Source organism: Octodon degus, unplaced genomic scaffold (assembly GCF_000260255.1).
Source record: "Octodon degus isolate 3935 unplaced genomic scaffold, OctDeg1.0 scaffold00168, whole genome shotgun sequence".
Lineage (NCBI taxonomy): Eukaryota > Metazoa > Chordata > Mammalia > Rodentia > Octodontidae > Octodon > Octodon degus.
This window is the reverse complement of record NW_004524744.1, coordinates 1488672-1514217: the sequence shown is the minus strand read 5'-3', so window position 1 is coordinate 1514217 and position 25546 is coordinate 1488672. Positions and strand designations below refer to the sequence as shown.

The window sequence follows — 25546 nt, the reverse complement described above, 5'->3', positions numbered from 1 at the left end:
TGTAATAGAAAGGAATTGCAGGCAATTTACATGTTTCATCAGTGTTCCCACTGTACAATATAATAGGCAATAGACTACTATGCAGTTAAAATTAATGAACTAGAGCTAAACATATTAACAGAGATAAGTTTCAAATATACTATGTTAAGGGATAAAAAATGAAGAAGAATGTGTAGAGTACAAATCTACTTTTTACTGGTCAAGTTCATGCACCACAATTATGCGGTCATGGCACCGAAAGTTACAGAGGAATAAGCTCTAATTCAAGATGGTGACCATCTTCAGGCAATGCAGCAGGAATGAAACCCAGGAAGAATCAAGAGGAAGTGTATCCGGAATGACCAGCCATGGAGGTGGGGAGAGGGGGGTAGTTTTTATATTATGTAAATACTGCAAATGTAAGAGATAATAAAACCAGGTTCCCTACACTTTTTCTTCCTTGTTTCACACTTTTAAAAATCCCCAACAATTTCCCTGGTGGAATTTTCTAATGGCAAACTGAACCTGGGTACCTTTAGGTCATAACTTTCCTGATTTGCTTAAAAATAAGAAGAGACTTAATTGCAAAATATACTCACCGATTCCTCTGATTGCCTTACGGATCGCTTCAGCATCCACTGATGGGCTAAAGCCTGGATAATCTCTTACTGTCCCTCGGTGTCCAACCTAGAAGGAAACACTTGAAAGTCCCACTAGTTCAAAGTGGCATCTCTACACACTATATATGCACGTTCTCATGTGCACCTGGGAAACACGGACTCCTAATCTGCACACCTTCCTGCATCCCAGGCATGCTTCCAGAGTAGCTCCTTCTTCAACCTGCAGGCAATATGGCATCTACCACATAGGTTATGAGGCCCCTCTTTTTTTTCTCTTGTGTAACAACTATACATTTGACATATGGGTTCACTAGTCAATGGATTATGTCAGTCCTGGCGACAGTCGAGTATTTGCTTTAAAGTGGCATCTGCATTAAAAACAATGAGAAAGCTGAATTTTCCCTGCCTTCTTTGTTTTTAAGTGATAATTCAGAATCCTTCCATAAACCTCTCACAGAAGTAACAGTCCTAAGGTTGACCACGGTCCTTGGGGAACCCTACACTCAAGGACCAATAAATGAAAATCCTATCTGCATTGTCCATGCTGATGCTTTCTTCAGTGCATCTGTGACTGCAGCTGGGAGGGTCCCCTCTCAAAGCTCCACAGACATCAAAGCTCTTTAGCAATGGCATGGAAATAAAAACTGCCACGCTATGAATTTTAAGCACATAAGTCAGAAACACATCAGTAGTCTGGGAAAGACCGTATTACTGAAAGACTAATATATTCTAAACCTGCTTAAGAGAAGACAGAAACCAGGAAGACATTGTGAAAAATTAAACATGTACTTATATGGTATAGCTTTGCATACAAATCCATATAGTTTATATTTTCTTTTTAAGCAGGCCTTTCCTGTCCTGTTACCAAATACTATTTATTGGCTGTGCTGTCTTGTATTAAATATGGCTCCATTTAGGCTCTTCCACAGGGTTTAATATTTTCATGAAGGGACATTATCTTGTTACATTAAAGTGAACGGAAAAGTAATGTTGTGGCACAGTAAAACATTATAATCTGCTGATTCAATAGATCAGACTGAACCATCTGTTTCAATACAGTCCAGCACTGTTTAATTTTAAGGCATCTAAAATAAAGTTCTGAAGCTGTAAGTAAATAATTCTAACAAGCTAAAATCTAGTTGTGAACATGTTGAATCTAAACAGAAGTCAGTCACTCAAACAATCTCTGGTGAGTTCTCTCCCCTCAGGCTTCATATTTTACAGATGACATAGCCAACAGGCAGCATCTCAGCTCTGTCCCCTAAGGGCTTGTGTTTCTCTTCCTGAGCCCCCCTCCACACTTGGTATGGCAGAAGAGCACTGGAGGAGGGTTTGTGTGCTTTGTGTGTTAACTCAGACAAACACAGCAGCCTTGGTATGCAAGCGAGACCTGTGTCACATGCGTGGCATCGAGAGCTGAGCAGACCGCAGAACTAGCTCAGGCCATGGAGTGAGGCAGGTGGCAGAATCCGAACTTGAACAGAGTCTGAACTCTTCTGACCAACTCTGATGCTTCCCAAAATGTTGTCTCTGTACTATGGAGGCTGCCAAATACACAGGGCCATCCCCACACACACTATAGACGCTGGGTCGTATCCTTAGACACAAATTCTAGTTGTTTAGGAAGCTCTCTGAGTGATTTTGTGCAGGACAGTCAGATGATTGTTTCTCAGTATAATAACAAAACTGTAGCGGGATCCTGTACAACAGTTTATGGATTATGAAAACGCAAGGCTTGCACTCTAGCTGTGACCTTTCATTGCTCCTTACTACCTACACATGAAAATATGTGAAAACTGCAGTGTGCAATTTTAGAGGAGGATGAAATTCCTGAACTATTCTGCAACTGTTCAGTAAAGATTAAATAACTTGTTTTAGCAAAAGAAAAAAAAAACTACACACACACACTAATAAACACACCAATTTGAAAGAGGACACGGGGATTATTTTATTTTACTTTATTTTACTTTGCAGTGCTGAGGATCAAACCCATAGTCTAATGCATGATAGACAAGTACTCTAACACAGAGCCCAGGACATGGGGATTGTGAGGTTGAAATCCTAGTGAAATATTTAGAAAAGCTTCAGTTACACTATTTATTTGATAAACTTGGTTGTCCAGATATTCACAAATATTTATGTGACCTGCAAAAAATCTTAACAAAAAATAAATTAATGAAAAATTTTCCCGTTTAGTTCAAACCAGGCAGTGAACAAAATACCTTAGAAAGTTTATCTGACTTTTGTAATGACTTTAATAAGGTGGATCTTTTTATTTTTCTTTTCTTTTTTTTCCTGAGACAGGGTATTGTTATGTAGTCCAAGCTAGCATCGAACTTTCAGTGATTCTCTTGTCACAGCCTACCCAGTGCTGGGATTACAGGAATGTGTCTCCACACCCAGCAATAAGGTGGATCTTATTATTTCCACTTAAAAATAGAAGAAACAGCCAGGCATGAGAGCACATGCCTATAATCTCAACTCTGAGGCAGGCTGAAGGAGGAAGATTAAACATTAGAGACTTGCCTGAGCAACTCAGCAAGATTTGTCTCAAACACAATACAACACAATATAAAGGTCTAGGGATATAGCTCAATGGTAGAGCGCCCCCTAGGTTCAATCTGTAGTACTACAAAAAGGAAGATGAAGTTAGACAAGAAGAGAAAGAGGAGACATAGGAGAAACTCAAATCTCAGAGATACTCCTTGCTTAACAGGACTCTTGCTAAGAACAACAGTCTCAGAATTTGAACCCACTTTCTCCTGACTAAAGGCCCATGTGCTCCACACACATCACTTCTGGCAGCTACCATAATGGTTTCCAAGTGTGGAGCCTGGATGAGTAGAATCACTTGGGATTAGTAGAAACCAACTCTCGGGCCCCACCTCATTCTTACTGAATCAGCCACTCTGGAGCCAAGACTCACGGTGTATTCTCACTAGCCCTAAAAGTGGCGAGAGATGGCAAGCTGGAGGCTAAAAAGTACAACTTACAGAGACACTGTTTTTACAGCGGTAGAGTACCCCAAAGTTCAATCCTCATGCCACAAAAAAATTAAAAAAGAGAAGAGAATCACTGCCCACTGCTTCATTTCACTCTGAGCTGCCTGGAAAGCCAATGCCAAAATGAGCAAACATGCTTTGGATTCTTTCATACGTGTGGAAGATAAAGCATTTGGTGATGAGCTCATCCCAGGAATGCTGGCTTTTCTGCACACGCTTGTCTGCAGTTCCTCCCTGCAGAGAATGCCTAGCCACTGCAATGGCTCGCCAGTGCTCTGCTGAGTTTATTTCCAGCAGCCCTAATACCCTCATACAGTGCCAGTGCCAGTGTAGGACACTGCAGGGATACTTGCCAAAGCTTTTTTAAAAATCCTGTTTAATTAGATTTCCTTCTGTATCACGTAAGACACATTGGCTGTTCTCCTTTCTCAAACTTCATCCTTAGTTGCCTCCAAAAGGAAAATGATGTTGAAAACCAGTTGGAAAGGTTAAAAAGCAAGAGTGTCTAAGGAAAGCGAGAGAACGGGTCCTCTGAAGAGAATAGCTGCTGACACTTACCATGTGCCAACACCTGTCCTGCCTCACTATAAACAGGTATGGTGGATAGACACTTGCCCAGGCGCACATGGCCGTGAACGGTCCATGCCATCAGTCATGGCTCCTTATTACTAGCCAAGGCTGCATTTCACTTGAACCATCTTCTTCAGGCCAATATAATTTTCCCTGACCTGCTAAAACTACTTAGAGGTCAGCCACAGTACACAAGACCTTAAAGTCACTGATCTGGCCAAGATGGGCCTCGGAGTTGTCTGCTGCTACCCCAAGGGACCAATCTGCCCTTGATGCCCTCAACAGAGCTGTACCCATCTCTTCATGCAAAGTACTTAGGAAATTGAATAGTTATAGCAAATAAGATTGAGTACAAGAGAAAAGTACAAGGTGCCAATTCTGTTGGCACACAATTTAAAGACATCTGCTCCAGAACAAGAACAGCAGAAGCTGCTGGGACAATCCGAAAGTGTGGCAAAGCCAAAGCTTTCATCGTCACTTCACAAGGTCCGCCGGGCCTGATGCAGGCTTTAAGGCTTCAAAGCAAAGTCTCAAAGGGCCAGAGAGATGGCTCAGTAGAATAAGTGCTTGCCTGGCAAGTGCAAGGGCCTGAGTTCAATCCCCAGTTAAAAAAAAAAAAAAAAAAAAAAAAAAAAATACAAAAAAACTTCCTGATCAGCAAAGGAAACTAGCACAATGAAGAGACAGCCCACAAAATGGTAGCAAAGCAAAGCCTCATATAAAACTCCAGACCCAACTGCTCTCTCTGCTCATCATCAAAACCTTCTTTGGGGTTATGAAGCCTTATGCTATCAGGAAAAAGAGTCTACTATAAAAACAAATCAATCAAAACAAAAAAGATTCCGTGTTCAATTCTTCAAGAAACAGTCTTGAAAACCAAAAGCAGTTTACAGTAAGTGGCCCCAAAATAAAATATAGTGAAGTGAGGTGGGCAGCATGGGTTGAACTGTTTCCTTCAAAAAGAGAAGTGTTGAAGTCAAGAATGTGAGCTTTTTCTTGTTTATTTATTTTTAGCAGTTCTGATGATTGAACTCAGGACCTTGCACTAGCCAGGCAGGCACCTAGGCCACTGAGCTATATCCCCAGCTGAATGTGAGACTTTTCGACACAAGGCTATGTAGATATGACTGGCTGAGGGAAGGGGACATTGTATACTTGGGGGGGGTGCCACCAGATGTGACGGGTGCTCTTATGAAGACAGTCCTAAAAGACACAGGTGTGCAGAGAAAATGCGATGTGACAATGAAGGCAGAGACTACAGTTGTACAACTCAAGCCAGGAAAGCCAAAGTCGGCCACTGGAGGAGACCAAAGTACATTTCCTCCAGAAGGAAGGAATTTTGAGTTGAAGACAATTAAAAAGTGGGCACAGGAAAGCTCTGAGTTTTCTCTCTGTGGCCTAAAAGCAGGACAACATTTACAAAGCAAAAGGTACCTGTCCCCTTGAGAACACAGCTCAAGAGCACAGCACCGAATAGACCCAGAGCGAACAGTATATGAAAAGCTGCTAAAGAAAAGAAACAGATCACTTTTAAAGGAAAACCCTTCAGAATAATGGCAGATTTTTCTTCACAAACCATCAAGTCAAGAAGAGCATGGAGCAAAGTACTTCAAGTCTTGCAAGAAAACAAATTCCAACCCAGGCTGATCTATCCTGCAAAACTCTCTTTCAAATATAATGGAGAAGTGAAATATTTCCATGACAAAGAACAACTAAAGAATTTCATGATGAGGGGCCAGAGAGATGGCTCAGTAGAATAAGTGCTTGCCTGTCAAGCCCAAGGACCTGAGTTCAATCCCCGGTTCGGAAAAAAAAAAAAAAAAACATTTGGGGGCTGGGGAGATGGCTCAGTGGAATAAGCGCTTCCCTGGCAAGCGCAAGGACCTGAGTTCAATCCCGGGTTCTGCCAAAAAAAAAAAGCATTTCATGATGACAAAGTCAAGCCTACACAGACTACTAAATGATGTTCTAGAGAGGGAGCAAACTGATCACAGTCCCATGAATGAGAATGGAAAGAACCTGCCAAATAGGGCAATCAATTAAACAGAGGAGAATAAGAGGTTTACAATAGTAGTCTTTCAGTTATTCTTTTGTGTTCAGCAACAGAATATTTTCATCAGCACACCTACAAATGGACTTCTCTTCCACTTGATGAGTCATGATTCCACCTGAGTCTACAGGGTGGATTTCAAAGAAATAGCTGTAGCTCAGTTCCACAAGTGACACCTGGCCACCAGTAACTGTCACGGTCATTATGCATGTCCACAACACACTAGAACTTTGTGCGATAGCCTATCCTCAAACTGTTAGAAGTGCTGGTCATTTACTTGTCATTCCAGTATTTATCTTATGTTTTACTCTTAGTACTTTTTTGCTATCATGAAAACTTTTTCTTAGTTCAATTGTTTTGAAACATTTAATTTTCTGAATATTGCTTAATCTTAATTTTTGTTCTAAGATTTATACTGTATCTTTGACTTACAATTTATTTAAAAGACATTCTATGATATCTTCTCCTAGTATTAGAAACTTTAAAAAGTATATTTCCATTTTCTATTGACTTTAAAAAAAAACAGAGGTTTGTACCTATGTTGTTTATTTATTATTTCTTGCCTATATCTTGTAATATGAGAAACTACTTTGGCAGTAACAATACACAATGTACTAACCATTGTTACGCTCCTAAAATCTTGTTTTGAGATTTTGTACCATTGTTTTTATTTTTTTTTCTTTAAAATATAATAACTGATGTCAAAAAAAAAAAAAGAAAATGCAACAAAAAATAAAAATAAAAATAAAAAAACCCCAGCTTAGTGGATTTTATTTTTAAAAATTTAATAGCGGTGCTATTTGCGAAAAGTAAATGTAACAGCATCTAGATATAAAATTATATTGATTCTGTAGGGATGATCATTTTTGGTTTTTTAATTAAGTAAACTTTTATTGAAGCTTAACTTGTCATACAGAAATACATTTCAGATGATTTAATCCAACACCAATGAAGAGAACGATCATGGCACCAAAATGACTGTTTTCATTTCAAAAATGTTGGCGAGGGTGGTCACCATTTGTATTGTGAAAATACCTACTAGTAGGAAACTAGCATTTCCTGAGGACTTACCGTCACCTGGGTACTGTTTTGTAACACGCCTCCTTCCACGGAGTCATTGCAACACCATCAGGTGGTGTCCTGCTGTGCTACTGAGAAACAGTGGACCTGCTGCCCTGAGACACCAAGCAACTTGCCCGGGTTCTCTACTAGAGCAAAGAGCTGGTTGGCCAAAAGGCTGGATTTTGAATCTTCCCCACAGAGTGACTCTGGAATCCCAGCTTCTGCCTTCTCTCTTCCTACATTCCAGCATTACTTGGCCAACTAAGGAGACAGTGCTTGACCTTGCCTTCTACCTGCTAACCTCTCTTTGATGGTTTAAAACTGCATTTTAAAAACTACCTGAACCAGGTAGTCAGAATAAATAGGCTTTCCAGGAAAAAAAAAAAAAAAAAAAGAGCACAGCACCCTAGAGAGGAACCTGGATTAGCAAGCTTTCAAACTGTCCCACACCTGCCAGATACCCACCTTCCCTCGGCCAAACTGCTGCTGTACAGATTCAAATCCTTTCTTATATCTGTTCTCTCACTTGTCTAACACTTAACCAGTTTTTGATGAAGATGCTACAGAATCACCTACATTATTTGAACCACTGTGTCTCCCATGAATGTATGAAACAGTCACATTAACAAACCCATTAATTTTCCTCTGGTTAATCTGGTTTTCTGTACAGGGATCAGTTCCAATCGTGAACATATAGCAAGTACGATCACTTCCACATAGCAATTAAGCACCTAAAGCCAAGAAAGGACCCTCCTACAAGTTTCAGAGGGAAGAGGGACCTGGGCTTTTGCGGTGAGCTTCCAGGACTGAGAGACCATCTACTGCCATTGTTGAAGCCATCCAGTTCATGGGACTTCATTGCATCATCCTTGGGAAGTTTACATGGCAAGCAAGATAGCAGAAAAAGAGCTGGCAATGATCAGCCTTGCAAGGGCCAGCAGGGCCCTGGCTCTCTTCCCAGGCTGGCAGTGCTCACCGCACGGTGCACAGGGATGGCAAACAGCCAGTTCCTGCCCTTGCCTTAGGCTCCTTGAAAGCAAGAGGGAAGGGGAGGGAAAAATACATGTTCCATGTAGAGGGCCAGTGGGCGCATGGGAGCTGAGGAAGCAGGGTTGACACGGGTACATTTGGCATGCAGCTAGGAGGCCAGAAGGAACTCTTGGTAGCTGTTTTCTCAGGTGAGAAACACTCACCTTCCAGCTTTACTGTGCTAAATTGGTGATGCCACAGAATGGTTTTGGAGCAAGGACACTGGAATGTGATGAACAGAAGGACGCTCAGAACCCAGGAAGTGGGGAAGACAAGCAGCTGCGCTGTTTCCTGAAACATAAGACAAGAAAAGCACTACCCCCGAAGGAAGCTTTCCATTTCCTGAGGTCTTCAACGTCCGTTTTCAGAGTACTGCTGCTTTCACTGTAGAGGTCTTTCACTTCCTCAGATAGGTTAATTCCCAAGACTTAATTTTTCTTGGTTCTTATTGTGAATGGTATTTTTGTCCTCATTTCTTTCTCAGGTTCAACATTAATGTATAGAACACTAGTGTTGATTCTGTGTCCTGCTACATTACTGAACAGTTATTCTCAAGGTCTATGCAGATGACCAGGTCATCTGCTGACAATGACAATTTCACTTCTTCCTTTCCAACACATAACCCATTTATTCCTTTTCATTGTCAAAGTGCTGTGGTTAATGTTTCTAGTACTGTGTTGAACAAAGGTGGAGAACTGGAACAGACATCCTTGTCTTGTTCTTGATTTTAAAAAGAAAGCTTTCAGGTTTTCCTTAAATAACGTAACTTTGAAAGTACGGCTTTTTAGCAGATTAAGATAAGTGTCCTATATCTATTTTCTTCATTGTTTTATCACAAAAGGTTGTTAAATTGTGTCAAAGCCTTTTTCTAGGTCTATTGATTGTGTGACTTTTGTCTTTGCTTCTGTTTGTGTTACATATTACGCTTATCGATTTGCATTAGTTAAACCAACCGTGGTGCTTTGGGATGAGGCCCAGATAGACATGCTGCGCTTTGAACGACCCTCCTTGCAAGAGGTCAGTCTATAGTTCTCTTTTTTGCTTGCGTCCTTTTCTGGTTGTAGAATTAGGGTAATGGTAGCTTCCAGGAATGCCTTTGGGAGTATTCTTCCCTTTCAATCTTCTTGAAGAACTTGAGGAGCATTAGATCTTCCTTGAAGTTTTTGTAGAATTCAGCAATGAATCTATCTTATGGGCTTTACTAGGTAGATTATGAAACTACTGCTTCAATTTATTGCCTGTTATGGGACTTTTCAGGATTTTTAAATCTTCTTGGTTTAGTTTTGGTAACTCTAATGTATGCAGGAATTTCTTCCATTTGTTTTGAATTCTTTTTTTGATGTACATGTCTGAGAAGCAGTTAATAATCATTTTGGCACTATCTGTTTGGATTTCACATTTTTCATTTTTAATTATGTTGATTTGGGTTCTGTCTGTCTCCATCAGCTAAAGATTTGTCTGTTTTGTTTGCTCTTTTGAAGACCAACTGTCATTCACTGACTCTTTGTAACTGTTTTTTGGTCTCAATTTCTTTGTTACCTGCTCTGATCTTTATAATTTCCTTCCTTTGAACTAGCTTTGTCCTAGGATTGTTCTTGTTTTCTTAGGGCTTCGATATGCAGCATTATTAGATTCATTTGGGCTTGCTGTTTTTGTGATGTGGGCATGTACAGCTATAAACTTCCCCTCAGACTGCTTCATTGTGTCCCATGAGTTCTGGTACATTGTCCCAGCCTTACTGTGCAGTTCTAGAAACTGTCTTATTTCTTTCTTAATTTCTTCTGTAACCCCTTGCTTATTGAAGAGTGTATTATTTAGCGTCTGTGCATTTGCTTTGTTTGTGTTTTCTTTTGCCACTGATTTCTAGTTTCATTGTGCGATGATCCTAATGTGCACGGTGTAACTTCAGTTGTTTTCCATCTACTTAAGTTTGCTTTATTGGTCCATATCTGGTCTACTTTGGAGACCAAAGTTCCAAGTGCTACTGAGACGAAACTGTATTTGTTGTTGGGTGGCACACTCTGCAGATACGTTAGATTCATTTGTTTGAAGATATTCAACTATGATACATCTTTTTTACTTTTTTTCCAGTTGTTGCACGCATTTTAATAGTAGTGTGTGAGTTCTCTCTCTTTAATATGTTCATCTAGTCTTTTATGTATTGTAGTACTTGCTTTCTGAAGATGGGGGAAGTGCTGCTTGGTCGTATATGTTACCAATTGCTATCTCCTTTAAACAGTATGTATTACCTTCTTTGACTCTTTGCATCAGTTCTGGCTTGAATGCTACTCTGTTGTTACATAAGGTAGCTATGTCCTTTTATTTTACTTGTTGGATGGAATAGTATTTTCCATCTTTTGATTTAATTTTTTAAAATTTTATTTGAAAGAGAAAACACACAAAAACAATGATACATAATTTCAAAACATTACAATAGGAAAGTAACAATGATTAATATATTACATATTGTTATCCTCAAAGTAGTTGGTCAGATTACAAGATTCAGGCATGAAAAATCAGATAAGCAGTTTAGGCTTAAAATTTCTTCTTATTCTTTTTTTTTCTTTTTAATTTCTTATAACTTTGTTGTTGTTTTGGTTTTTTAAACCAATTTTGTACATTTATATCAGATAACCTGAACTAATTTGAAGAAAACATCATGTAATACAGTAATCATTGTTGAATTCCTATTACTTTGTTTAGTGAAATTTTGTATCATTTCTAATGCTGGTTTTTTATTACTATTTTGCATTCTTTAGAAAATGAAATAAAACAAGCACAAACCATTCTTTTCAATGAACTAGTGGAAATCAGACTTGGCATATGTAAACATATTGTCTCCCGAGTATGAGAAACTGAAAGAGTAACACAGGAAATGTACAACAGACACTGTGAAAGGGAAAGGAACTGCTCAAACGGGAAGAATTGGGATGAAGGAAAGGAGAAAAAGGGAAAAGAAAATATGTCTGTATACACACACACACACACGCACGCACACAGAAGATAGCTAACTTAATTTGATTTTTAGTCTGTGAATGTCTACGGATTAAATAGGTTTCCTGTATACAGCATACCATTGGATTTTGTTTTTTGATCCATTCTACCATTTGCATCTTTTTAGTGAGGAGCTGACATCATTTACATTTAAAATTATTACTGATAGGTATTCAATTGTTCCTGTCATTACCTTATTTTCCCGTTGCTAATTCTCTGTCTTTCCCATATACTTAATTTTTTACCCCAATTTGGTGTGTTTATTCTACTAGACCTTTTGTTGTTGTCTGCTGCCCTACTTTTTTGTAAGATAACCTAGACAATTTTCTGAAGTGCTGACTTCGGTGGTCATGAATTTCTCTATTTCTTTCTGGCCTAGACTGGCCTCAAACCTGTGGTGATCTTCAGCTTCTTGGAGTTCTACAGGATTATGCCACAAGAACTGGCTTACTGATCATGGATTTCTTTAGGTGCTTTGTTATGCAGATACCTTATTTCTCCAAAAATTTTGAGACATAGTATTGTATGACTGACCATCTTGGCTTGGAAATTGGGTTCTTTCAAGACTTCAAACACTTCATTTCACCGACCTTTTAGGTTTGTGAAGTCTGAGGTAATTCTAATGGGTTTAACTGCTTTTCTCTCACACTCTGTTCTTGTATTGGGTCTTCTGGGTTTTGACTACATGTTGTAGAGAGGCTCTTTTCTGATTATGGCTATTTGGGGTTGTGCATGTCTCACTTATCCGTACATTAAATTCTCTTCCATTACTGGGAAAATTTTTGCTATTATTTCAACATTATTTGTTATGCTATTTGTGTTCTCTTCTGATTGTTTCCACTAACTCCAATTAATCTTGACAGCCATCTAGGAGCTGTTGGGCCTGTTTCATGTTCTCGTCTTTAAGGTATCTCTCATTAATTAGTCACCTTATGTTCTAGTTCTGACACTGTCCTCACACAGGTGACTTTTATTGCCCACATTTTCTATAGAACTTTTTAAAAAAAAATCATGTATTTGCTTATTTATTTGGTACAAGGTCTTGCTATGCAGCTTGGGCTCATAGAGATCCTCCTATCTCAGCCTCCCCAGCATTGGGACTACAGGTGTGCACCACCATGCCCAGTTTCGGTGGCCAGCACAGCATGCCCACGGTTCTGGGGTCTGCACGGCATGCAGTGCCGGGGATTCGACCCAGGTCCTTGCACTTGCCAGGCAGGTGCTCGAACCACCAAACTATCCACTTGGCCCCTATAGAACTGTTAATCTCTTAAATTTATATTTGGAATTTTATGAATTATAATTATTCTGTATGCTGATTATTCATGGTTTGTATCATTTTGTTCAGCTAGGCTAGTGTCTTCTGCAGACTTGTATATCATTTTGTTCATTTGGCCCAGTATTGGTTTACTAAAACTGTACATTCTCTGAGCTTGCCAAATGCCTTATTGGTCTGCTTGGTAATCTCCTCTGATACCACTATCAAGAATTAGGCCATGTGACTGTCATTATCCCCTTGTTTGATGGCCCATGGATTAACTTTGGAGGACTTTAAAACTTATGGATGTATTTTATTAGTCTCATGTTTCTATGTTGTTGGCTTTTTCTTTTCTTTTTTTTAAGGGAAGGGTCTACAGGGTGTTCGGGGTCTCACCTGAGTCTCACTAGATTGGACTTGGAGTGATCTGCCTATTTACAGCCTCCCAAGAGTTGGGATTACAAGCACGCACCACCACACCCTGTTGGCTGGTTTGTGCTGTGGTTTATGTGATTATAGTGGAAAACTATGCCTTAAAACTGAAGACCTGTTCAATTAATTCTCCTTATAAATGGCAACGTATGGAAGTTGCTGGGTATTGGCCTTTGTCTGCTCCAAGATATAACCAGCTCCCTTTACTTGGGATGGGAGGTGGAAGCCTATGTGGCCCATGCCCCAGTTCTCTAGGAATAGCCCACCATACTGTAATGATGCCAGGTCCAGATAATGGCATCTCTAGAAAACAAATTGTCATGAACTTAGGCAGATTCCTAAATGAAAAGTGGTTTGTCATTAAGTTAACATCCTTTTCTGGTCATTCCGTAAATGTAATGGTTTGGGGTAGGAGCATCTGTTACGTCACTGGCTCCCACATTCCACTGTCCCCATGGTGCTGTTGGCCTAGTACTCCTCACCACTGAAGAATCACTGTGAGAGGACACAGGCAGCTCACACACCTGTCTCGAACCTGCACAGACTCAGTCAGTGGAAGATGCCCTGCAAAGAGCGCAAAAAGAAGCTGAACCCTCTGAAAGTCGGAACCTGCAAGAAAGGTGACATTTTGAAGCTGTGCTGCCTTCCCAAGGATGAAAAGTTGCAAGTCTCTGACCCTCTTGGCCGAAGTTCGAAGATGGGTGAAACGGGCTTCACCCCGTCGGGGGTACCTTTAAAAGTTGGAGACCTCATGAACATGCGGAGAGCTGTCATGGCCAACTTGGTGGAGGAGAGGAGGAACCAGCTTTACATTGACAAGCTCCATAAGGATTTAGAAAAGTGGCTGAGGGAGATTGAGAGACGGAAGGCAGACGCGGAGCTGTTTCTGCACAGGCTTTTCAGGACGACTGGTTATTTCACCAGACTGTGGTTCGACTGATGCCCCTGCAGGTAAGTGGTTCATCTCATAGTTCAGGGCAGAAAACACGTGTTGCTCTCCTAGGATTCCAGCATGATCCAGCTTTAGCAGCCTCTAGCATAGGACTTGCAAAGCAAATGCAGCCCATGTCTTGAAACCTTGTGGAATTAAAATAATGTTTTCTATGACAAGAGTCTCCTAGGAGGGCTCCTAGTCACAATCTCCATTTCTGTCCTAGCAACAGGGCCATTGAGGGCACAGTTCTAGGTAGGTGAGCTTTCAGGGAGTTGGCCCATTTTATCTACATGGTTCACCTTTAAGTATCTGTGTAATTTGTGATGATAGCATTCTGCAAATGAGTAATCTGAGTCTTTTCTTTTCCCCTTGATCAGTGTATCTGGGAATTTGGCATTTTATAGCTCAGTGGAAGTGATTTTGTCTGTAGATCATGTACCCAATTTTAAAATCTTGCTTAATTTATTTTTTGAGACAGGGTCTTGCTCTTCTGCTCTACAGGCCTTGAAATGGACTCAAGCATCTTCCTGCCTCGGCTTCCCAAGATCCCCAGAGGACAGATGCCCACCACCAGGCCGAGTGCGGGACTTTCTGATGCCATCACACATCTGCCTGAAAGATTTGAAACCAAGCTCTCCACCCTGCTGTAGTTATAGCAGAAGTATTGCTTATGTGTTCATTTTAGCTCTTACTCTGTTTTCCATTGCTGTTTATTTTAAAAGTACACTGCTTAGTTTTCAAATCCATAGGAGTTAGTTATTTTGTTTGTAGCTTCACTACATTATAATAAAAATATACCTCATATCATTTTGATCCTTTGCAATGTGGTAACTCCTCATGTGCCCAGTGCATGGTCAGTGTACTGTCGCATATATCTGATTAGAGTCCATACTCTGCACTGTTTGGTTCTGTGCACCACACTGCACAGGGGCTCCCAGCTCCCTAATGCCTTGGAATTACTCACTGACTTGACCCAATGGTAGTCAGGCTGTTCTCCCTGCCTTGGTCCTGCACTCTGGCCCATGCTGAAGTTTAGACAAGGGCTAGGAGCCAGGCCTGCTCCCTGAGGCCCTCATTCCAAGAATCTGGAGAGCAAAGAAATGCTCCTGTGAGTGCATGGAGATTCTGCCACATGCTCCTGGGGCACAGCTGGCCACTCTGTGCCAGAGACGTCCTGCTGGGCCTGCTCACCCCTCCCTCCAGGTCAGGCTGCCCTCCCCCATTCCACTTTGAGATGCTCACAGGCCCTGAGGGTGGCGTGCTCTCTGCACTGCAACAGTCTTTTCTAACAGTCTCTCATTCTTACATGTATTTTTGGGAATGCCCAACCATTAGGTCAAATCTGTGCACCTTCGGGGTGAAAATGCCTTCTACACTGTTTTGTCTTCTTTCCACTGGTTCTTAGAAAGCTTTTCTAGGGCCAAGGCGATGGCTCAGTAGGCTAAACGCTTCCCTGGCAAGCACAAGGGCCTGAGTTCAATCCCCAGTTCTGCCAGAGAAAGAAAGAAAGAAAGAAAGAAAGAAAGAAAGACTCTTTTGAACCAACCACTTTGGAAGTGGGTTTTTCTTTTCTTAGTGATTTTGTTCTTTGTCTCAAAATTTAAGCTTTCTGTGTGTGTGTGTGTGTGTGTGTGTGTGTATTAAACTTTTTGTCAGTAAACTGAGTTCCTTATTATTACACTGTAGTCTATGAATCCTTAAATAATCCCCTGCTTCAAAATTGTTTTAACTAAAACATTAAATTTTGTAATTTTTTATTCATTTTCTCACAGATTTCTGGCATTTGCATTTTATTTCCCCTTCCCCTCCTTTTTTGTTTTTCAGCTCTATCCCTACCCCCCCTCCCCCAGCGTGGGCATTGCCTTGAAGACTACCAGCCCTGGACTCCCACAGTGGTGGGATTACAGACATGTGACAATGTATCTGGCTTTTATTCCTCTCTTCAAAACAGCAGCTTCCTTTGCTTCTCAATCACAGACTTTGAAGCAGAAAATTTATTGTATAAATTTAAATTACTAGTATTTTAGCTGGGCACAGTACAGTTGTGTTTAGTCCTAGCTCCTCAAGTGGGTGAAATAGGAGGAATTAAAATTTGAAGCCAGCTTGGACAATTTAGCAATGCCTCCCTCAAGATAAAATCAAAAAAGAAAAAAAAATCCAATAACTTTTTAAATTTAAAATCATCAACTTAGTCTATGCTATATATTTGTACCTGCTGTTATTTGCACATTGTTGTTCTTTCTTTTTTTGCTGGAGTGCCTTCTGAGCTCAGGTCCTCCTGCAGGTTAGGCTTTCCCTCTACCACACAGCTATATACCCAGTCCTATTTTTTTTGTTTAGTTGACCAGCTCGGTCTCAAACTTGAGAACCTTCTCCTGCTTCAGCTCTTGAATAGCTGAGGTTACAGGTATGTGCCACCATGCCAGCTCCATACGTTAATGTATCCACAGAGAATGTAAACAATACATGTACTACAGATGTGGACTAATAAAAAATGAATAAAAATAGAGTACAGATAACAACAGTACTTCCCAGTCATTTTGAAAATTAAATGAAGAGGTAAATGTCAGAGTTACAGCAGGGAAGTAATGGGAAGAAATACTGAACTAATACAGAAGAGCAAGAGACAGACAGATGGCATAGACGGTGAATATACAGGGGCAGGGCTCCACGCTGAAATCTGGCCAGAGCCATTTTATAGAGGAGAAACGGGGCACAGGAAGTGGAGAAAACTGCCCAGCTGGCAATCTGTGTGTGGCCCTGCAGGACTGGATCCCTAGGCCATCTGGCTGCAGGCTCTGTGCTCAGCCCCAGTGCGCTCTGTTCCTTCCTTGAACTCCTGCCTCTGAGCCACCAGAACTGGGGAATCGCCTTTGCTTCCAGTCTCCCTGCCTCCTAATCTGGCCAACAAGGCCTGTGAGCCTGTCTCCAGGCTGTGCATCTGAGGCTGTCCATCACCATCAGGCCTCTCCTGGACGTGGCCACCCACTCGGGCCCACTGTGCCTTCCTCAGCTGCTCATCCCTAACCAGTTCCCACACAGCAGCCCGAGGGGCCACGGAACACCCAAGTCAGATCACGTCACTCACCTAACACCTTTCTTGGACCCAATAAAGTTCAGCCTCCAGGAGCTGCCCTTACACCCCGGGGCAACGTGTTACACTTCCTTTATTGCCCTCCTCTGGAGCCTCTCCCTCCCTGGACCATCACTCTCCAGTTCTGTGAAACTCCAGGGGGAATCTGCTGAACAAGATTTGCATTATATATATTATATGTGTTGTCCTGGATCACACTGTCTCTTCCATCAGTTAGTGCTCACTAGAGAAACATTTAATGAAAGGCATATACATATAGAAAGATATACAGGGTAAGGGCTGATGAGATAGCTCAGTGGACTAAGCACCTGCTCAGGCAAGTGCAGGGATCAGGGTTTGATCCCTGGCAACGCATGCCGCCCCAACCCTGCCCCCAGGTGCACTGAGCTGGCCACTGAGACCCGGCACAGTGGCACACGCCTGCAATCCCAGCGCTGGGAAGGTTGAAAACAGAGGATCACTAAGAGTCTGAAGGATCCTGTCAAAGGCAAAGGCTGGGGGCTCACTGCAGTGTTCCCTGCATGTCCATATTAGAAGGCTGAAGAATCTATGCTGGAAGCCAGCCTTCCTTCATCTTCTTTTTACTCCACTCAGGTGACAAACCTATTGGCTGCTGTCACTGACACCCAGGGTGGGTTTTCACTGAATCCCCTCAGCCGTGCCCAGAACTTTGCTGACCCAATTTAGTTGGGTGTTCTTAACTCAAATTCACACAACCAGTTACCTATCACACCCTCTCCCCTGAAGGTCTTTCTCCTTTTGTCCTCCCTTTCAGGGCCACACTGTCTGGTGGACTTCCTGGACTCAGAATCTGAGCAGTCCTTTCCCCATAGCAGCGACTCTTTTGCTATCAGGCCACACAGCATTCAGTGATAACTCACTGCTCACTCTGTCCTTACCTTTTCGAAGTAAAGCCCCAGAGAACAAAGATCTCATCAGCATTAGGCAGCTCCTAGCTGGTGCTTACCTCAAGGGTCTATGAAAGTAGCTGTTTTGTTGAAGATAGATTGATGCAACACAATGACATCTCAAGGTTCTGGCTTTTCCCAAGGTTTACACTATGTGGCTGTCTGAAGCAACTGTGCTTTCAAATATAAAGAGTCCAGAAATCAAAGTGACCACTGTATCCCAGGAGATTTTGGAGGTGTCCTGGATGCTGGAAATGCCTATTGGTCCAGAGGAAGAAGGGCATGGTGCTGGCCAGTGACTGTTCTATCTTCCTTCTTCACTTGATCTTAGCCAAAAGGCTGAGAAGTGATTAGAACTTCCCTCTTATCCACACAGGCACTTGGGGTTTCTCTGACAAAGGCAGTGGACTCAACTTTCTGCACTGAACATAAAACCCTGGGCTTCCAGAAAGACTTAACATAAAAATCTTTCTCAGAATAATTTCCACTACTGTTTAAAGTACTATTTATCACTCTCTAGGTCATCTAGCACCATTATCTGAGGATTATACCTTTTTTCACAGTCCACATCAAGTGTTTAACTGCGTCAAGAATTTCTGAACAAATTCTGCTCCTAACCAAGAGCCAGAGAGAGCTGAAGAATGGTCACATTCTCAACTCAAACTCCATCTTCTAGAGGAGACACCTCTGCCCAGGGGATCCAAGATCTGGGGAACCTGGCACACTGAGTCTGGCACCCACATTGTAAATGGTCCTCAGCTGGAGGACTATGGCTGAGTGTCTTAGTTCAGCTCCTATAACCAACTACCAGAGCCTGAGTCACCTTACAAGCTCTAGGAATTTATTTCTCACTTTCTGAGGCCAAAGAATTCCAAATCAAGGCACTGGCCAATATCTGGTGAAGGTGCACTTTCCAGGTCACTGTGTGCTCCCCTGCCAGAGGGACTAAGCAGCTATCTTGGCCCTATTTCACAAGGGCCAGGACCCCAATTCCAAGGGTTCTGCTTGATGACTTAATTGCCTCCTAAAGGTCCCACATTTCCACTCCATCACCTAGGAGTTAAGATTTTAACATAAATTTGGGGAAATACAACCCCTCAGGTCACGGTCCTGGAGTTACAGGATTTGGAGACTGCAGCGACATTCACCCTCCATTTAGCTCACTTCTTAGGGATGGGCACCGTGCATGAAGGAAGAGTTCAGGGACATCTACTGTTTATAATAAGCTGAGAGGAACACGTTTTGCATGAAGGGCAGCATCACAGACATGCACATGACAAGAGGATGAAACATGTATCTTTTGGGTTACGTATGAGCTTGTATGGGAAGTGGTGACAATTCTAACAGGCTGTTGCCGACTTAGGGGTGCTTCCTAATGTAAAGTACACCTGGAGAAGAGGATGGCCAGCAGCATGTGACAGGGCTCCCGGGACCCTCTGTGGCTCTTAGAGGAGCCCGAAGTACTATAAGCAAGAGCTGTGATACTTCATCAAATCTTCTACGCTTGTGCCCACCTGGTGTGGGTTTTCTTGGGGCTCACAAATACACCCTCCTCACTGGCCTCAGCTTTGCCCTGGCTGGGTCCTGTCCCTATGTTCGTCTGCTCCTCCCCAAGAGACTCTCCCTGCTCCATGCTGACTTCCGCTCTTGGATCTGAGCAGACAATAGCATGCCCTGTCATTCTCAGTATCCTGCTTTGCTTAAACTGACTTCATCTGTTACACATTTACCCTTTATTGTATAGTAAAATGCAGGCTCAGTGTTTTCTGTATCACTTTCTCTGCTGTATTTGCCACAGCCTAAGTCTCTGACACATAGAAACATGGCAAATATCTGTCAAATCAACAAAGTGAATACAAAGATTTTTGTCTAGGTCATCTTGTTTCTTTGATTAATTCTCCAGTAGTACTACTAGAGATGTCAGAGCGCCGAGTCATACATCAAAATCCCACAGATGCGTTCTTCACTTTTTCTAACACCTGTTCACATAGGCAGTTACCAGTAAGAGACTTCCAAGAGAACAAAGTCATATCCTCTCCCCTTAAAGTCCATTATTGTCTCATGTAAATTTTCTCCTTTCCTCTTTGCCTTTTTACCAGGTTTATCTAGCAATCTACTAATTACACTTTTGTAATGCTTACATGTAAAGAAAGGGCTCCTGCCTTCAGGGCTAGGCTTGCATCATGCATAGTGAAGAACAGCTCTTGACTGCCTACTGCATGCATCCCCAGGAAGCCTCTCTCTTCTCACACAGTTAGAAAGTACTTTTTTCTTTTTCTCTTTTTTTTTTTGGCGGAACTGGGGATTGAACTCAGGCCCTTGCGCTTGCCAGGGAAGTGCTTATTCCACTGAGCCACCTCCCCAGCCACTACAGAGTACTTCTTTCAGGCTTTGTCACAAATGAAGTTTCGGTGTTTTGATCTGAAACTCAGGCCTCACCTGTTTTTTACTAACTTCCTGCAGAGGTAGGGCCACCTGTGTGCCAGCCAGCAGTGCCCTACAGATGCTTCCTTGAACATGGCTTAAAACACATCCAAAGGAGACAAGAAGTCATAATCGTGTGGAGGAGTGACTATCAGGAAAGAGACCTGTTATGCTTGGAATGGAAAAGTCTACTTCAGAGGAAACAGTGTCAAAGCCTTATTGTCCATTCCTGAGAGGTGTAGATGGGGGAGAGAGGCCAGAGGTGGAAGTCAACAGACACGGGCAGACCTGGGTATTTTCCCCACACATTTAATCCACCTACTGAGGAAGAGCAAGCATACCTGGAAAGAAAGGTGAAGTGGACTGTCCCGGGCCAAGTAAAAGCTCTGACCCTAGAGGCCAGGGAGATGGCTCAGTGGAATAAGCACTTCCCTGGCAAAAGCAAGGGCCTGAGTTCAATCCCCGGTTCTGCCAAAAAAAAAAAAAGTTCTGACTCTGGACAAGTTCACATACTCTGTGGCTCCAAGACCAATTGCATCCAATACCTGAAGCTCATGGCACCCAGGGACAGAGTAAAAGGAATTACCTCCCCCAACGCTTTCATCTCAGGACTCGGAACCTTTCCTGAGAGCTCTGCTATGGGTGCCTCTCTGTTGGCCACCAGCAGAAATAAGAACCCTGTAAAGTATGGTGTCAAATTGCACCCAATTCCCAGGAAGACAGGGAAGGCAAGGGGTGGGGGCTGTTGCTCTCTGGCTCTCCTGGTGAGCTCGCTATTACAAGCCAGCCTTTCCGGTCTGCAAGTTCCCCCTTACGTCACTTGGCCTCACATTTCCCCTGGTAAGGAGCACTTTTCTACATGAATCCCACGTTTTTCAATGATTCTGCTTGCCAATGTTTATTACAAAGCATGAACTCATTTTCAGAGTTCCCCTCATTATTAAAGCTATAACTAAAATCAGAGCTTTGCTCAGGGTTCATTGATAGCGCCATTAATGTCACTATAATTTCACTAAAAATACAAGGCTATGCTATTTTGGAAACTGTACGTAAGTATAAGTTATACATGTGAGGCCTGATGAGGAATTCATCTGGCCTTTGTCCCAGTCTAGCTGGAGTTTTAAAAGCCCTGGGAATTTCCTGAGAGATAAGAGTGTCTGTGTCATGTTCCTGAGGTGACTCCTGGCAGCCCCATAGGTGGCTTCAGGGTAGCTGGTCACCTGGAGGTCCAAGCATGTGGATATGGAGTCGGAACTCTGGGTGAGCTGTGCTCCAAGAAGGAAAAGTGGGCTGGATACTTAGCTCAACCATGTGCTATGCAACCGAATCAATTCTGTCCACGTAAGGGAACCCTGACTGGCACTCAGCACACTGGGGCTCCCAGGCACTTCCTGGTTGGTGGACAGGCAGGTGGACAGTGAAGATGGCCCACCCTGATGCCATGGGACGAGGGCATGGACACTGCACAGCAGGACCTACCAGCCCCTGTGCTGTGTGTAGCCCTTGTAATAAGTCTCCAAGGGGAAGCAGAGCTCTTTCAGTGAGTTCTGCGATCAGGTGCACCAATCAGAAGTGCAGGGAGTAACCAAGACTTGTGACTGGCATTGGAAGTGGGGGCGGAGTCCTGGGGGAGCACAGCTCCTGAACCTGTGGCATCTGGGGATGACCCCTGGAAGGGTCCGAACTGGACTCCATTCCACCTACCCATCTGGATTAAAAACAGCACTAGAGGTCTTAAATATATGTGTGTGCTTAAAATGCTATAAAATATTTAATAGACGTGGTCAGAAAAATTCTATTTAGAGATCAGCCATCTGTCTCAGGTGACTTAAAGAGAACCATGTCACAGGGGAGGACATGCTGTAGGTTAGGAATAAATGATGTCTAGGAAACAGGTAGATACTCTTTTACGAACAGTTGCAGGGATATTATCCAGCAAGGGATAGGTTTTTAGAATAAAATAATGGTGATACATGCCAAGGCCTTCCTGTCAAGACACAAGGTAGTAGAACATATCCTGAACAGAGATGTTTAAGACTTCAAAATAAACACAGCACAAGCTTAATGGAGACTATTTATCTGAAACAACAGGGCAGGAGCTTTCCAACTGCCCTGAATAGAACAGAAAGACTGAAGAAACCAGCCCTTTTTTCCTGCTCAACACCACTGCACTGAAATCGCCACTGAGGTCCCCAGCCTGCATCATATTACTCTAAGAAACCAACTACACACGGGTAACTTCAAACCAACTTCCAGACTTTGACGTATGGGTGCCCTGTATTTGCCTTTGGCTGCTCTATGCTTTTGTGGCTAAGAGGGAAAAAGAAAAGAACTGAAGTCAGCTAAGACCTGGCGCACTCAGACATCAACTCAAAGAAAGCCTGCAGAATCTAGTCAAGCATGTTTTAGAACAAGCTTTTCAAGAATGGACATGCACAAAAGAAGCCAGCTCATCTAGCAGTAGCCTGTCACTGCCATAAGCCCCAACTCCCCTCACACAATGTGGCAACTTCCACTGAAATAAACATGACCACTGCTCAGTCCTATGCTAAGGGACGGAGCATCCCTCTTCTCACTGTCCAATCACTAGCTTCTCCTCTCTCCCTTCCCACCTATGCTCCTCCTACCAACCAATGGGAAGGCAGACTTGAACTTTAGTTCCAGATTTCCTTGCTGGTTGACAGCGCAGCAAAGCAATTTCTTTTTGCAAAACCCTGGTACCACAGTGTTGGATTCTAAGTGCTTCAGGCATCAGCCTGGGCTCCATGACAGCCCTCTGTGATATGAGTATTTAGAACAGGAAATCTGGGGTGTTTTTGTTAAATGCCAACCATTTTTAAGTGTACAGTCAGTTGTAATGGGAATATTCACTCTTTTGAAAGAGATCACCAGAATTTTTTCTTGTAAAAGTGAGACTGTACTCGGACCAAATAACAACGCCTCCTTTTCCCTGCTTGGCCCCTGGCCAACCCCTTGCTGCTTTCTGTTCCTATGAACTGGGGTCCTCTGGATACCTTGTATTAGTGGACTCATATTTGTCTTTCTACAAGTGGCTTACTCCACTTAGCATAACATACTCCAGGTTCATCTGTGGGTGCATGTGGCAAGACTGCCAAATTCAAAGGCTGAATACTCCTCTGCTGTGGGCCTGATTGCATTTTGTCTATCCATGTCTGTCTCATGTTTAGGTCAACACTGGGTTGCTTCCACCTCTTGGCAATAAGTAGAGGTGTGCAAACATTTCTTCAACCCCCTAGATCCATATGCAGAAGGACTGCTCAATCACACGGTAGCTTTATTTTATTTTATTTTATTTTATTTTATTTTATTTTACTTTATTTTATTTTTTGGTGGAACTGGGGATTGAACTCAGGCCCTTGCGCTTGCCAGGCAAGTGCTTATTCCACTGAGCCATCCCCCCGGCCCCACAGTAGCTTTATTTTTAGCTTTTTGAGAACCGCCACTTTGTTCTTCGTAGCAGTTCTGAGTTGCTGTTCACTTTTGCTCTTAGATCAGCATAATCTAGAGAGATTACCCTGGATTATCTGGGTAGGCCCCACATAATCAAGAGCTCTGAAAGCAGAGAAATGTCTTCTGCTGGAGGTAGAAGAGGAAGGTGGAAGAGGGATGTCCAGAAAGGAAAGGCTGAGATTTCACGAGTGAGCACTCGATACACCCTGGCTGGTTCCAGGTGCTGCAGCCAGAGGCAAGGGACTGGCGGAGGGCCCTGGGAGCTAGATCAGGCCCTGCAAGTGGCAGAGGTCTCAGTGCACTACTGCCATCCACCACCTACGCAGTCTAGGAAGAGGATTCTCCCCACAGTCTACAAAAAGGAAGGCAGCTCTGTCAAGTGCCTTTCTTTAGTGAGCTGAGGCTCATTACTAGCCTCTTGCATACAGGATATTGACATAATACAGAGAAAACATTTTAACTGTTAAATTTGTGGTGAATTCTTATGGCTGCAACAGAAAGCTCATCCTATCCCGCACTTGCCTGGGTCTCTCCCAGCCCGAGGTATCTGCTAGAGCCCAACTAATCCTGTATCCATTTCCTCAGAGGGCAGGGCTAGTGTTTCGGAAAGGCTGTTTTGCTTTCCCATCTGATTCCAGAGGTCCACCAAAAAGTATGCACCCCAGACTGCAAGAGGCAAGGTCAGCTTCCAGGCCAGGAGCCGAGAATAATGTGGGGTCGGGCAAAGCCGCCCTCAGCCCACCTCCCTGCACTGCTCTGCCAGCAGCAGGACAGCTCCGCTTGCTAAACTCCCTTTGTTCCTTACTTCTAAAGTATTTACTGAGTTTTTAAAAAGTCACCTATAATCCCAGCACTCGAGAGGCTGAGGCAGGAGGCTCGCTGCAAGTTTGAGGTCAAGCTGGGCTACACAATGAGTTCAAGGCCAGCGTGAAGTGCACAAGGAGACCCTGTCTAGCAAGCAAATCCGAGAGTATAGCAGGTAATACACTGAACAGTACTTGTGCCCTATCTTTACATTTCCAGAAAGCATCCAACGCAGCCTGATTACATATCCTTTTTCCTTCTTTTAGTCAGAATCATTTTGTGCATACTAGTCTGTATTTTCTGTTTAGTACATACAGAACTGATTTTCTATTTTCCCCCATTTCCTTTAATCATCATATTAAAAAGGCTAAAATTATAAACAAGTACAAAGGAATATCCCTTTATTTTTCAAATGTAAGTCTCTATGATGCATACTCAAAAGTGGAACTTACTGGGTTCAATAACAAATGCACGTAAACCCTGAAAGACAATGGCCACTTCTTGTCAGAGAGCACAGACTCGCTGTCCCATGAAGGGAGCATCAGTCTGTGTTTCGCCCAGTCTCTGTAACACGGGTTGTGCTGCACTCTGTTCACGTTTACTTTCTTCCGTAGGAAATGCTTTCTCTTTATGTCACCTACATTTCTCTTATTCTCAGTGAAGTGCAGCATTTTTCTGTGTTCACTGGGTATTTATAAATCTTTTCATGTCCTATGTAGGTGTCTTGCAAATCTTCCATCATGTTCAGTTGTTTTTTTTTTAATCCAGGAGATTATTTATTTTTTTTATTTTTTTTCCACAATTTTATTGATAAACAAATAGCAGTGAGACAGTTTCAAATCAAATTGGTAGGACAGTTTCAATAATTAACACATTGCATACATTCTTCCTAGTGGTTAATTGCTGTACAAGATG

General features: G+C 42.6%; 1 protein-coding gene across 1 annotated transcript in view; it reads right to left on the bottom strand.

Moving 5' to 3' along the window:
* Anxa3 (annexin A3) overlaps positions 1–25546 on the bottom strand; it is an 85636-nt gene that overhangs the window by 55286 nt on the left and 4804 nt on the right. Inside the window, exon 3 of the mRNA XM_004643187.2 lies at positions 579–666. Coding sequence (XP_004643244.1) covers positions 579–666 — 88 coding nt within the window. The remainder of the gene's footprint in view (positions 1–578; positions 667–25546) is intronic.